At 40.9% G+C, this 15,194-nt stretch overlaps 1 protein-coding gene across 1 annotated transcript; it reads right to left on the reverse strand.

Moving 5' to 3' along the window:
* Window positions 1–4,213: 4,213 nt before the first annotated feature.
* Oosp2 (oocyte secreted protein 2) lies at window positions 4,214–11,016 on the reverse strand. The gene is made up of 4 exons (XM_051147076.1): window positions 10,947–11,016; window positions 8,622–8,803; window positions 6,942–7,045; window positions 4,214–4,383 (listed from the first exon to the last, which is right to left on the reverse strand). The coding sequence occupies exons 1-4, from the start codon at window positions 11,008–11,010 to the stop codon at window positions 4,236–4,238; spliced, it is 498 nt and encodes a 165-aa protein (XP_051003033.1). The 5' UTR covers window positions 11,011–11,016; the 3' UTR covers window positions 4,214–4,235.
* Between the last annotated feature and the right edge of the window lie 4,178 nt (window positions 11,017–15,194).

Here is a 15,194-nt window from a genome sequence, read left to right on the forward strand (position 1 = left end):
ATTGTGAACAGAAGTAAAACTTTACTTTCCTACATTGCTTTTGTCTGGTATTTTTGTCACAGTAATAAGAAAAATAATGAATAGAGAGGCCAAACGCCATTCTCTATTAAGAACCTAATTCTAACTATACCCTACTACTCCCATGATAATGGTGATCATGACACCATCCCATGCTCCATGTTCTAGGAGGGCTAAGGTACATGACAGTCCTCCACTGTCTTGCCTCAACCCACTGTACCCCAATGGCTTTGGAGGATCATCTGAGACTTCAGGTCTCCCAGGTTGGGACCCCATGCCTGCAGCCCTCCAAGGCTAAAATACGGTTTTTCTATGGTAGGAATGGCTTGTGATCATAGTACAATCTCTGGGAAGGCTTTACTCCTACAACAAATTTCTGCCTAGGCATCTAAAATGTCTGAATTATCCATGGCTGGAACATGTGAGAAATGCTATTCTAGAATACTAGGAGCAAAGGATTAAGGCTCTGTCAGGGAGTATTTGGAGGCCATCCTGTGTCCATCTCCCCAGGGAATTCTCCTCCAAAGTCCTCCTTGGGCTTTCTCCCAGCATCTTTGATCATCTATCTATGCTAATCTCAGTTAGCTACACACAAGACTTTGCATTCTTCACCTGGCCATTCTGGAAATATTTTCAACTCTTTCCATTTTGTTTTTCTTAATTACAAAGTCCACCTTAAGCTCTTTTCCTCCTAGATCTCACTGCTGTTGAAATGATCACACAGCAGTTGGAATAGTCTTGAATTCCACATTCTATAAAGTCCTAGGGTATAATCATAACTCCTTTCTGTCTGAGACAGCGGGTGTCATATAGCTCAAGCTAGCCCCAGACTCACTGTGTTGCTAAGGTAACCTTGCACTTCTGAGCCTGCTCCCTTGTCAGGTTCTCATATTATAGGCATGCACCTTTATAATTGGCTTACACAATGCTGGGCACGAAAGTCTGAGCTTTGTGCATAGTAAGCAAGCACTCTACCAAAGATGGCATACAACCAGCCTATGCATGAAGTCCTACCAACTTCTTTGCAGCTTTGTAACAAAGACAAACTTGACTCTAGTTTTCCAGCCCCTATTCCTCATCCCTACAGTCTCATCAGAAATGCCTGTTATGCCCACATTAATGTTAGGATTCTCAGTGGTATCAAGAAAGGGGAAGGTGGAGAGTCTGTGGAAGAGAAAAAGAATGAAAAAGGAGGTCCTAGTCTTAAAATCCAGATCGTAAGTGGGACAGAATACATAAAAGAGGAATAGGGCAAGATGCCACAACCAAAGGAGAGTTTGAAGATGAGAGTGTGGGTATGAGGCAAGCAGAGACTCAGCAGTCACTCTGCAGTCAGGGCTGACTCCTGAGCCCAGAGCCAAGTGCAGGGACAACAGAAAGAGTAGACCTACAGAGAAGTCACAAGGAGTTTGTGGAAATGGTGGTGCTAAAAAGACACACACATCCCACCTCAACTCCTACTGTATCACCACCACTCATGTACTGTTTTAACAAAAGCTATTGCAGATGGAGTATCACTAAAGGAGAGAGAGAGAGAGAGAGAGAGAGAGAGAGAGAGAGAGAGAGAGAGAGAGAGAAACTAGAACATAAATTAGGGAAAGCAGGAAGAAACATAAGTGAAACAAAATTGACCTAAGATTTTTCTTTTAATTTAGAGCTGAAAGGTCATAAAGGGAACTTGAGGTTTCAGCTGTCTTATTTGTAAATTGAAAACTGGAGCACCCACTTCAACAAGCAGTACAACATTTAAAGCTCTTAAGCCACATGGAGTGATATTTTATAGATCAAAAAGGGCACCTTCATATGCTTTCAACCAGCACGTATTTCTCTAATAGAAAAACTACAGCCATGATAATAGAGGGGGTTAAATAGTTGGTAAAATGAAGAGGGAAACTGGATTGTTTTTCCTGGCTCATCCTTAAGTGCCCATGTGCCTTTAAGACACATTGCTTCCCCACCTGAGTCTAACCAACTGGACTGCGAGATCAAACATCAGTATGTTTTACACTCATCTTCCTGAAGCCCAGTTGTTCCAGCACTGTTTTTCTTATACCCAAAGGATGCTGAAGAAAGAAAGTTGTACTGCCCCATTGATTAATCGGCTTTTCTGTTGCCATGATAAACTGCATGAGAAACATACTTGAAGGAAGATATATTTTGTCTCAATGTTTCACAGACATTAACCCATACTCACATGTCGTTGTGCTCAGGGGTTAACGCTTTGAGGCCAGACTCTTGTTGAGAGGAAAAAGGCAAAAGTATTTGGTGATAATTAATCCTCCAGTGAACCACCCCCATGGGACAAGCCATGCCTGCCAACCTTAGTCAATTGTTTTTGACACAGAGGAAAGAGTACAGAAGGACAGAAGATATCTGACATCAGACTTCAATAGTGAGAGTGTTTATTTAAATCCAAACTGTGAGTTGAATTTCTTTCTAGATTAGTTATCTGAGTATGTTGTCACCTTAAATTACTCTTAAAATGCATTTTTTTATAAATTTATTCTTGTTACATCTCAATGATTATCCCATCCCTTGTATTCTCCCATTCTTCCCTCCCTCCCATTTTCCCCTTATTCCCCTCCCGTATGACTGTGCCTGAGGGGGACTTCCTCCCCCTTTATATGTTCATAGGGTATCAAGTCTCTTCTTGGTAGCCTGCTATCTTCCTCTGTGTGCCACCAGGTCTCCCCCTCCAGGGGACATGGTCAAATATGAGGCACCAGAGTATGTGTGAAAGTCATACCCCACTCTCCACTCAACTGTGGAGACTGTCCTGTCCATTGGCTAGATCTGGGTAGGGATTTGAAGTTTACGGCCTGTATTGTCCTTGGCTGGTGCCAGAGTTTGAGTGGGACCCCTGGGCCCAAATCTGCCTATCATAATGTTCTTCTAGTAGGTTTCTAGGACCCTCTGGGTCCTTGTACGTTGCTATTCTCCCATGCTTCTCTCATCTAGAGTCCCAATAGGATGTCCTCCCCTCTGTCCCAGTTTCCTGGTAAGTGAAGACTTTCATGGGACATGCCCCTTGGGCTAGTATGCAGATATAAGTGAGTATATACCATTTGAGTTTTTCTGCTTATGGGTTAACTCACTCATTATGATCATTTCTAGCTCAATCCACTTGTCCACAACTTTTGGGAATTTCTTGTTTTTAATAGCTGAGTAGTATTCCATAGTGTAAATGTACCACAGTTTCTTTATCCATTCTTCTACTGAGGGACACTTAGGCTGTTTCCATGATCTGGCTATTATGAATAAGGCTGCTATGAACATGGTTGAGCAAATTTTCTTGTTGTGTGCTGGAGCATCTTCTGGGTATATTCCAAGGAGTGGAATAGCTGGGTCTTGAGGAAGCCCTATTCCCAGTTTTCTGAGATAGCACAGATAGATTTCCAAAGTGGCTGTACTAGTTTGCATTCCCACCAGCAATGAAGGAGTGTTCCTCTCTCTCTGCACATCCTCGCCAGCATGTGGTGTTGCTTGATTTTTTGATCTTAGCCATTCTGATGGGTGTAAGTTGGAATCTCAGAGTTGTTTTGATTTGCATTAAAATGCACTTTCTAATTAGGACACTATACAAATTAAAGTATCTGAAAACAAGAGAATTTTTATCTTTCCTGGGAGTTAGCATGTTAAAATTTTAACTAGGCCCAAAGTTTCTATTCTGACACATTAATGCACCTATCCCTGTTTGTTATTCTTACTGAAAACACTTAGAACATATTTACATTAGATCAAAACATGTGGGGTGGGAGGATGGAGAAGCAGTTAAAGGTACCTACCACCTCTCCTGACACTTGAGTTCCATCCTTGGGATTCACATGGTTGAAGAAGAGAATCAATTGCCACAAGTTGTTTTCTGCCCTCTACACATGCATTATGGTACACACACACACACACACACACACACACACACACACACACACACACACGACAACAACAATTCAAAAAATAAACTTTAAATGTTCAAAATTGCCATTAAGGACATAGTCTTGAATCTGGGTTCAAAACAGAAAACAAAGTCTACAAAACAAAAAACAAATCTAAATGGATAATATGAATTATCTAATATGTAATGTCTAATTAACCAGCGATAGCCATGAAGACAATATCAGAGCCTCTATTTAATTGGTGTATAGAAATGATCTCTAGAAGGAGGAAACCACGCCAGCATTTTTTTCGTATTGAAAATAGGCTTTGTTTCACAATGAAATTCATGATTCCCTATTTGGGGAGGAAGCAGGATGGTGAGATGTTAATAACCCCAACTCCTCTGGAGTAGCTTCAAAGTCAGTCATAAAGGGACTCTCATCCACTCTGAGGTCCTCATCAGGAGACACTGGCACAAGCCACACTGACTTCCTAAAGAAAAAGGGAACAGAGGAAATCAAGATTAGCATTCTTGGTGCCAGGTCTTATCAGGTCAAAACTTGGAATCAAATCATTCTTTTTGTTGTTGTTGTTATTTGGTTGGGTTTTTGTTTGTTTGTTTTGTTTTTCTAGACAGTATTTCTCTGTGTAACAGTCCTGCCTATCCTGGACTCAACTTTTGTGAAGCTGGCCTCAAACTCACAGCAATCCACCTGCCTCTACCTCCCGAGCTCCCCAATGCTGGGATTAAAGGTGTGTGCCACCACGCCCAGCCTCAATTCATTCTTATCTATACTAAACATGATCATTTTCAACATGATGATTTGGGACTCCGAGACAAAAGAATCATTGCAAGTTCAAATTCAGCTTGGTCTACATAGTGCATTTCTGGTCAGTAGACGATTTGCATTTTTTAATGTAACCTATACCTCAAAGTCTATGCACCAAAACGGATCATGGATGGTTGTCTGACTAGCGATCTTTTTTTTTTTTTTTAATTTAGATTTATTTATTTTATGTGTATGAATGTTTTGCTGACAAGTATGTATGTACACCATGCTCATGACTTGGTGCCTGAGGAAGTCAGACAAGAACTTCAGATCCACTGGAACTGATGATATGGATGGCTGTGAACCACATGTGGATGCTAGAATTGAACCCAGATCATTGGCAAAAGCAGTAAATGCTCTTAGTTGCTGAACCATCTCTCCAGACCATTGTCATCATTTTTTTTTCCTAAAGTAGGTAGGACAAAAACAAGAAAGTAATTATTGTTGACAGAGGAATGCCCACTCATCTCTGGGCAGATTTGGGCCCAGGGGTCCCGCTCAAACTAAGGCACCAGCCAAGGACAATACAGGAGGTAAACTTTAAACCCCTTCCCAGATCTAGCCAATGGTCAGAATATTCTCCACAGTTGAGTGGAGAGTGTGATACGACTTTCTCACATACTCTGGTGCCTCACATTTGACCATGTCCCCTGGAGGGGGAGACCTGGTGGCACTCAGAGGAAGGACAGCAAGTAGCCAAGAAGAGACTTGATACCCTATGAGAATATATAGGGGGACGTAATCCCCCTCAGGAACAGTCATAGGGGAGGGGAATAATGGGAAAATGGGGGGGGGGGAGGAATGGGAGGATACAAGGGATGGGATAAACATTGAGATGTAACAAGAATAAATTAATAAAAAAAAAAAATAAAGGAAATGCAAATTAAAAAAAAAAAAAAAAAAAATCTGGGAACTTCTGAAGAAGTTCTATCAATGAGGCAACAGGTCAGAACTCTACATTTACAACCAGCATTTAGTGGTATATGGAAAGGATGTACATATTTATGAATGGACACATATGCATTTAGATTATTTAATCAAATTTGGCTTTTATTTGAGTTCTGGTACACCCCAGAATGTCACTAAATCTTTCAATCTAGTTTACCTTAGGAAAATAGTTATATTGAACAGTTATATAGCAAGATAAGTGCATTTTCTGCCACTGAAATCCACACCTAAATGGTAAAGATGGTAAATTTTGTCTTTTGTGTATTTTATCAAAGTGAAACAAAAAGAACCACACATATGATTTGACATATTAAAAGGCATTGTACATTTGCTCTGGGCTCTAAATTATTTTTTGATATCAAGTATTTTTATATATTAGGGAAACTGACAAGTTGTTTTACGGTTTCTATATTGGTCTCCTAAGGGTTATAACATTCAGTGTAAACATTTCTGTGACATGGTGAGTAGTGTGTTGGGACCCAATTGCATCTCATCTCAAAGTTCCCTCCATGGGGCACTTTCTAGATCCCACTCTAGTTCCATAAAATTGCAAACGAGTGCATTTAATCATACAGGTGAACAAGCCCTTCTTCATTCTCCACCAGTTCATATTAAAATGGTATACTGCTTTTCCACTCACATGTAGTCTCCTAACATGAAATAAAGTTTATCAAGAGAAGTATATAGATGAGATAACAGCAAATAGAAACTATCTCTCTTTTATGGTAAAAAGAGAAAGCTGCATAAAACAGATAAAAGCACATAACTACTTTTAATAGTTATATTTTACTATAAAAGAATTAACAGCAAAATACATTGATGCCATGGGCCAGTGAGATGGCTCAGCAGGTAAAGGTGCATGCCAGGAAGTCTTATGACATGAGTTCAATTCCCAGACCCCACAGATTAATAAGTAACTTTAAGACAAACTAAATTTCAGATTCTCAAATTAACATATGTGTGTTTCTCAAATGCATAATTCTTGTATGTATTAAAGATGATGAAGTATTTGATTATCTTGATTTGTAGCTATAAACTACAAAACTGTAAACTAATCTCGGTCCACTAGATTTTCTGCTAGAACCTTTCAACTCTGTAATGTTTCAATTCTAAAATTAAGTAATATGTTTAACTTTTAAAAATGAAGTAATAGGGTATCTACTGATGTATTTTTCAAATAATAGTTTAGGGGTTGTTTTATTTATTCTCATAGGAAAGTCAGTCTCTGCTTCTCTAAGAGCAGCTTGAAGCAGACAGATCTGCAGGACTCACCGAGATGCAAAACATTGCAAAGGGACCATCTGGGATTCACAATCAACATTTCTTGGAGTAAAGTGCATCTCAGTTTCAAAAGAGATGGTTTCCTCTGAGATGATCTAGGAAATAACACCATTTAGGAGAGAAAAGTATCCAAGCAACAGAAGAGGTACTCACAGATGTAAACACAGAACAGACAGCACCAATATCTCAAAAGGTGCCTACTGTCATTCTCAGGTGGACGTAAAGGGCCAGCCACTTAATAATGGGACAGAGAAAGAGAACTGTAAGACTGAACTGAAAGTACCCTCAGACACGATCATCCTAAGGCTGTTGCTTAACAGCCTGTAATACAATACAATGAAAAGCTTTCAATAGTTGTTTCTGTCAGCTTCCCTCTCTCTCTCTCTCTCTCTCTCTCTCTCTCTCTCTCTCCTGTGTGTGTGTGGGGGGGGGGGTATTTGTACATGGCCTGCATGTACTGTGCACATGCAGAGGCCATAGCATAATATAGGCATCTTCCTCTATCATGCCCCAACATATTGCCTCGAGACAGGGTCTCTCACTACACTAGAAGCTCGTCATTTGAGCTAGGCTTGCTGGTCAGTAAGCCCTCAGCATCCACCCGCCTCTGCTCCCCGGTGCTAGAGTTACAGGTCTATACAGCATGCCTGCCTGTTTACATGCTTGGTAGGCTTTCAAACTCAAGATCTGATGTTTGCAGAGAAAGCACTCTTACCTATAGAACCATCTCTCCAGCCCTCAGCAGATTTTTTTTAATAACACAATTTAGAGTCAAATAACAGGAAATGGTTTAAAGCACTGGCTTTGGAGGGAAATCGGTCTTACTTGCTTGTGCTACCTCACCAGCCCATTAACCACCCCTGGACCAATTGTGCAAACACCACCTGAAACTCCAGGTGCCTAATTTTCCAAATGCAGTGCCCTATCACAGGGGATAAGATAATCAGCGAATGGCCCCAAATATTAGTATAGTATAAATATAAATATAAACATCTATAGTAAAACTATGTCCCAGAATGAAAGTATAGTTTTAGATTCATCTCTAGCTGAATAACTAACAGATATTTAATTCCAAATCACTCCCCTGTAGACACACATCCTAATGAAGCATGGGTAGATGACCCAACTGGATTAAATACTGAATTGAACATTGACTATAGGATACATTGCCAGGATTGATGACCTGGCATTTTAGAAGCATTGAATAAAATTTAGAAACATTTGGCGAGCATCTGGAAGATGACTACGTGAGTAAAAGTGCTTGAAGCTCTTGCAGAGTACTCAGATTTGGTTCCAAGTACCCATACCAAGAGGCTCACAGTTGTCTCCAGAGGATCAGATGTCCTCTTTTGACCTTCAGAGACACCTGGATACACGTGCACATATTCATGCACAAATACAGATAAACAAAAGTAAAATATTGCTTAAAAACTGCTTGCCAAGCTTTTGTGAAATAGACTAGAACCTTTTAAAAGTATTTAAAATCATTGCCCACATCAGTGAGTCTGCAGTCTACAAGATTCTGGGCATGAACTTGACCCTGTAATCAGGATGGGATACATGTGGGAGTCTGGCTGCTATACTTATTCAAATTGATTAAATGACCATAATGCTAACAGTAAGCAAATAAATATGTCAAAACTATACTTTTACAGACAGCCTCATTCTCACCTTTGTCCTGATGCCACAGTGAAAAACAGGATATATAAAATCATACTGATATGTGTGTATTCGAGTTGCAGGGCAACCCTTTCCCAGAACTAATTCATCAGCAAAAATATATGGGTTGGTTCTGTTCTTGGAAGCCGAACTAACAAAGACCATCATCCAGTCCAGAGAACAATGTGTTGACACTGTGGAAAGACACATATGAGGAAACATCAGGACTATATTACCTTCTGGAAAGAGCTAACTTTCTGTCAAACATAAACATGGCTTTGAAAAGGGCCTATAAAGGACTTTGAGATTATTATTTTCAAAAATACATCTGTTTGATTGCTCTCACATACATAGATGTCTGATACTTCACAGATGAAAAAGATAACAAAATGAAATCACCTATTTTTTTCCCTTCAGAAGAACTGAAATTCCACAAAGGATGCTAGATTCAGGAGTATGTGAAAATGATGTATTCCCACAACCTTTGGAAGGAGACGAGAAAATATGCTCTCTCTCTCTCTCTCTCTCTCTCTCTCTCTCTCTCTCTCTCTCTCTCTCTCTCTCTCTCTTTCTCTCCTCCTCCTCCTCCTCCTCCTCCTCCTCCTCCTGCCTCCGAAGAGAGAAAACTCCCCTCCTCTCAGCTTGGAAAAGCTGAAAAGGCTTTGTTGTAAAACCAACCCTTAGCCTCTACACTGGCATTTTCAGGAAGCCAACAACTAACACTGCTTTTAATGGATGCATAGGGAGGAGCTTCCAGTAGTGGATTTTCCCATAGTAGAAAATATATGTGGTCGATAAATGTGTGGCCACAGAGGGCTCCAAAATCAATAGAATCTGTGAGTTCTTGGCCTTTAGAGATAAGCCACCGTTAAGAAGAAAAGATGAGTTTGGGCAAATTCAAGGTTTGAGAAGGCAGGTGTTCTACATTGATGCATCTTTGTGTGTTCAAAAGATGGTGCTAATATGCCCTAGATAGGAGTATTCAGGAAGAGCTTTCTTAAAATTATATATATTATATATAATTATATATATTTTAATCATTATATATATACGATTAAAACTGTATTCAAAAGAGTAAGTGGATTTGGACATACTGAAGGTCCATGATTTTAAGTTTTACTATTGCTGCCTATTCCCACTTCTCAGTTAGTTTGATGCTATATAGTGGTCCCTCCAACATCTGAGAAATTACTGAGGACCACACAAAGCTGGTGGATATATTAACTGAAGCAATTCTCCCTCGCTCCCAAACAGTAACTAGAACCAGGGCACATATACCTTATCCATTCCATCCCAGGGAGCCAGCATCTGTGAGCTATCTCGTCTCTGCACGTGCTGTCAATTCAGCGATTGACTCCTACACTAGCCAACTGTACCAGCCTAAAGGGAGAGGATATCAGAGACTGTATCTGATCCTCGCTCCTACCAGGTTTCCAGGCCAAACAGACAAGAAACCTATGCATCAGTCCTAAAATAAACCCCGCTTCCAACAGAGGGCAATAAACAAGCCAAGTTTGTAAATATTAATAATAACCCAGGAATTCTTCCTTAGAAAAGCTAGCACTTAGGCAGACCCTAAGGCTAGGAAATATCTTGATTCCAGCTAAAATGGAGAGAAAAAAAGATATCCAAACGAGCTTGTAAACAGGCAGGCTTGATTTATCCGGATCCTCATGGCTTCCTAGGACCACCAACAATCTGAGGTAGGTGACTGGCAGAGCAGTGCTTTTGCATGCATGTTTCTGTAGCCCAGGCTAGACTTGAGATCGCTATGTAGCCAAAGATGTCTTTGAACACTGGCTTCACCTTCTCAAGTACTAGAATTAGATAGACTTGGGTCATCAGAACCAGCCAGGCAATACTTTCAAAAGAACAACAAGCAATATCATCATCAAGAGGAAATATAAAGATTCTGGACGCAGGAAGGTCAGTTTCAGAGACACAATACAACTAACTTCAATACCATGAAGTACAGATACTTAGTAGTAGGTTTGAAAAGGCAGACTGAGACACAGAGCCATGGAATATTTCTGTAAGTGAGATGCACAATAAAGAAAATACCAAAACATAGGAAAGGAGGCTATCTGAGAATTTAGACATTAGGCAGAAAGAGGGGGAGGGAGAATGTAGATTCACAAGTCTACTTGACCTGAAAGGATTTGTCCTCCATAAAATTTATAACAACATCACAGATCTGGAGGGCGGGGAGGACCTACATGAAAATCAGCCACTACACACTACCCTTTCTAGAGAGCATTCTCCAAAAGGGCCTGCCTGGGAGGCAAGGATTACACACTACAGTTTCCAGGAAGCATCTATCTCCAAATGTTCATTTACCATCAATGTTCCAGGCACAAGCACAAACCAAGGCAGCAAGGAGAGCCAAGACCTCTAAAGCCATAGAGACCTTCCCCAGGGGCCGACCTCCAGCTCAGCACCACCCAGGAAGCAAAGGGAAAGCCGTGCCTGGCTTAAGTGATTTTGTATGGCAGCCTAGGCTCAGCTGACCTCATTTTCCTTCTTGTGTAGATAGCCTGTGGGGGTGAGGAGCTCTGTCGATGTGCTAACTACAGAAACCTCAGGTTCTCCTGACTCTTCACCTCACGAAGCTCCAAGAGGCGTACCTGGGGGGTTGATCGTGCTCAGGTCCCACACCTGTTAGCCCAAATTAGACTCAGTGGGGTATAATAAAGAGACGACAGAAAGTTGAAGGGAATTGGGGTAGGGGTAGACCTGAGAAAAGTTAGGGGAAGAGTCAGGAGCACATATTATCAAAATGCACTATATAGTATGTGGAATTAATTAAAATATATTTTTAAATGTGTCGACTGACAACTATTTGCAGATGGACTGTTAAAATCACCTAGACAGCCCCAATTACAATATTGACAGTAATCACTATGGTGTTGGAAATAGTTTTTATTGCATAATTTTCAGGTGTCATGTGCTTTGAGCTGATGCATGAATGCTCTAAATCACATACATGGGAAATCAAAAGACAATTATTTCCTAACTGACATGATTGGGTGGCCAATTCTCAGAACAGATTTAAAAAAAAAAAAAAAAAAAAAAACCACGATAAAAGGATTGATTGGGACTCTAAACGGCAATTTAAAAGGGAACCTGGAGAAAACCACCCTTTCCTCAGTGTAAGGAGACCCACAGGCCCCCACCCTACGGAACCATCCTAGTCAGTGTTTCGTTACATCAATCATTCCGAGCGTTGTCATTTTACCAGAAGAACATACTTCATATCGATGGGTCATACGCAGCTGGACACATATTCCAATACGAAGCTGGACACGTGTGTTTACTTCATAATCTAAATGTGGCAGTCATGATAGGATCATCACAGTGTGGCCTTTTTTTTTTTTTTTTCCTTTTGAAACTAAATTATTACCTCATTTTTTCCTTTCTTTTTGCTCCCTTCAATCCCTCCCACGTGTCCCATCTAAGTTCTCTCTCAAACTTACAGCCTCTGCCATCTTTTTCTTTAATTGCTGTTAAACATAAATGTACATATTTATAAATAAAATATAAATCTACATATTCCTAAATATGTAGACAGAACCTGCTTGGTCTCTATGACGTTACTTGTGTGGATATGATTTGGGGGCTGAGCACTTACTTGCAATCGGATAACCACCTGGGGACTCCTCCCTGAGACTTTCTCTTGCTCTCAGCTTCCCTTATTTCCCTGTAATTCTCTTTGCAACAGTGACTGTTACAGAAAGCCACAACCAATCAAAATGCAGAAAAGAAATGATCGTGTTGGGCCCAGGCCCAAGTGATGCATCTACAACACAGCTCCTGCACCTGAGAGTCAGGGAACAGCATGGAAGAGCGGCCAAACGAATTACAAGAAGCAGAGGACCAGAAATGTCAGAGAGCTGCATGCCCTGAACAAGGACATCAACAGATATGATAACATGGAGAAAGGAAAGCTCCCGGGCCCCAAGCCTAGACAAAAAGCTACAGGAAGCTAAGGAACACTGACTGTACTTTTAAGTAATGTGAAAATCAGTACCTAACAATGTATAAGATTAACAGTTTGCATTGAATGCCTGTGATTGCATACTTCCATGTGAACTATATTTTCAAGTTTTTAATCTGTTTCAAAGGGCAGTGTCAATTCCCTATATGTTTTGGTTTCACATCTGAAGAAACAACCGAGTCTGTATGCAAATATTTGAAAAAGCATATATCTGGACTGACATCCTCAGACCCCTGCCGTTATCTCAACACAGTGTGATGCTCCCTGTAGCATTTGTCATCTACCTAGTACTAGAGGCAATCTGAAGACTATTGAAAGTATGTAGAAGTACACATAATTTATACACAGAAAGCAAATTATGTAATATAAAGAGGACCTGCATATCTGGAGATGTGTCTCTGTGGAGAGTCCTGGAGCAGATCCCCCAGAAACGCTGGCCAGCCGTACAAGCAGAAGGTTTCTCTGAGTGTTACTAAAAGAACTTCCATTTCTAGCATCACACGAGCAGATGAGCAACAAGATCCCCAAGTCTGTATTCCACCCCGCCCTCTTCATCATGAAAGCTTAGACGGGGGCTGGAGAGATAGCCCAGCTCTTTAGAGCACTGCTCCTCTTCCACATGACCTGAGTTTGATTCCCATCACCCACATGGCAGATAACAACTGTCTGAAACTCCAGTCCCAGGGAATCAGACATCCCTTCTAACCTCTGTGGACACTACAGGCACATGGTGCACCAACATAAATGCAGGCAACACACTGTACACATAACAATAAATAAATATTTTAAATTAAAGCTTGAATAGTCCAATCACCAACTACCAAGGCAAGACAGAATAAGCAATATGCTACTTTTCTTTCATTTTATCCTTCTAAACATTTCCCCAATGTTACTAACATTTCTGCTGTGATCTAACATCTGTTTGAGCTACATTTACCTTTTAAACATTTAAGGTGATTCCAAAAGACTTCTACTATGTAATAGCTTAACCTCTAGACTTACTGGCAATCGTCTCCGGTCTACCCATGTAAGATTTAGAGTTAAATAAGCTAAGGCTAAGTTAAAATTCCAGTGTTGATGGGAGAGATGCTGTCCATGCCCCACCCCTAACTAAGGAATTATTGGCAGGCAATAGCTGCTGGGAAACGAAGAATCATTCTTTTTGAGGGTGGGGCCACAGGTAGGTTCCCTGTGCTCATATGGGCGGCACTAACTAGCCTTGGTGAGTTATCAAAAAATCGGGATGGGGTGGAAAGATAGCTCTGTGGTTAAGAGCACTGACTGCTCTTCAAGAGGACCTGGGTTCAATTCCCAGCATCCATACAACAGCTCACAACCATCTGTAACTCCATTTACAGGGGATCTGAGAGCCTCCTCTGGTCTACTCACCAGACACACATGTGGTACTCAGACATACATTCATGCAAGGCACTTACACATGAAGAATAAATTAACTTTTAATTATTTAATTTAAAAAGACATGAAGTCAGGAGAGGACACGTTGGGCGTGACATGGGAGAAGTTGGAGAGAAGAAATGGGGGTACACACATCTCATTGTATTCATGCATGAAATCCTCAAGAATAAAGAAGACATTTAAGTATGGCACATGCCCATACAAAGAAAACAAAAATACTATGTAAATTGTGATGAATACTAAGACATAAGAAGAGTAAACAGTCTGTTTCACATTATCAGTGTGCATGCACACAGCTGTGTCCGGATGTGTGTACGTGGATATGTGTATATAAGCCAGATGACCATTTTCCTCAAACTTAAGCTCAGCTGGCTGTAAAGTTTTAGGAATGGCCCAAGGGCTGTACACAAAGCCCAGGAATAAACAAAAGCCATTCTTCACGGTCTAGTTTCGAGTCAGAGTTTTGCTGTTAGTGATGAAACCTGATTGTAACTACAAAGAAAACTGAAGAGACAAAGCAGATGTAAAATGCTTAAGTCTTATTTCATCACTGTTTGGGTGTTTTGAAACCAGGACTCGTGTACCCCAAGCCGGCCTTGAGCGTATGGTGTATCTGAGGTTGATCCTGAGCTCCTGGCTTTCCTGTTTCCACCTCCCGGTGCTGGGACTGCAGGTGTGCACCACCATGCCTGCTTTATTTAAGCAAATAAAGTTGATATGTGGCCTCAAAAGTCTGGGGGGGTCACACACTAAAACTGAATGCTATATTTTTCGTGTTGCTGCATGTACAGATGTGTGCCCACACCGCGGCCTGTAGAGTGCCTCTGGACAGCGTCCCACACTGACTGAGGCCATCGTTGTATTCTTCATTCATGCCTTCTTGCTGTAAATAGAGAAAGCTGGTTTCATTTAAGGCCCGAGGCAGTAAAAGGTACTTATTTTACACTGTTAGACCTCAAGTGCAGCCTTCTGAATGCTGTGAATGGCCAAAGGAAAAATCATGCAGAAGGCACTGAGGCTGCACGAAGACCAATGCACAGAGACGCCCTCAGTGGCGAGCTCTGCACATTGCAGGACATGGTGATTTCTATTCAATAATCTAATGGCTTTGCACAAGAAAATGTACAAAATGTGTATTTTATGGTACAGGCTAGGAGGTAGAGCCTAAGCTGGAA

The sequence above is a fragment of the Acomys russatus genome, chromosome 5 (genome assembly GCF_903995435.1).
Source record: "Acomys russatus chromosome 5, mAcoRus1.1, whole genome shotgun sequence".
NCBI classification, from domain to species: Eukaryota; Metazoa; Chordata; class Mammalia; order Rodentia; family Muridae; genus Acomys; species Acomys russatus.

Bases quoted from the DNA above. Each gene is read 5' to 3' on its own strand.
- Oosp2 (XM_051147076.1), bottom strand. From the start codon at position 11,010: ATGGCTTTAGAGGTCTTGGCTCTCCTTGCTGCCTTGGTTTGTGCTTGT. The intron at 8,804-10,946 runs GTAAATGAACAT...GTCTTTCCACAG, and splicing joins TTGTGCCTGGAACATTGATG to TGTCAACACATTGTTCTCTG. The intron at 7,046-8,621 runs GTGAGAATGAGG...GTTATTTCCTAG, and splicing joins ACTGTGGCATCAGGACAAAG to ATCATCTCAGAGGAAACCAT.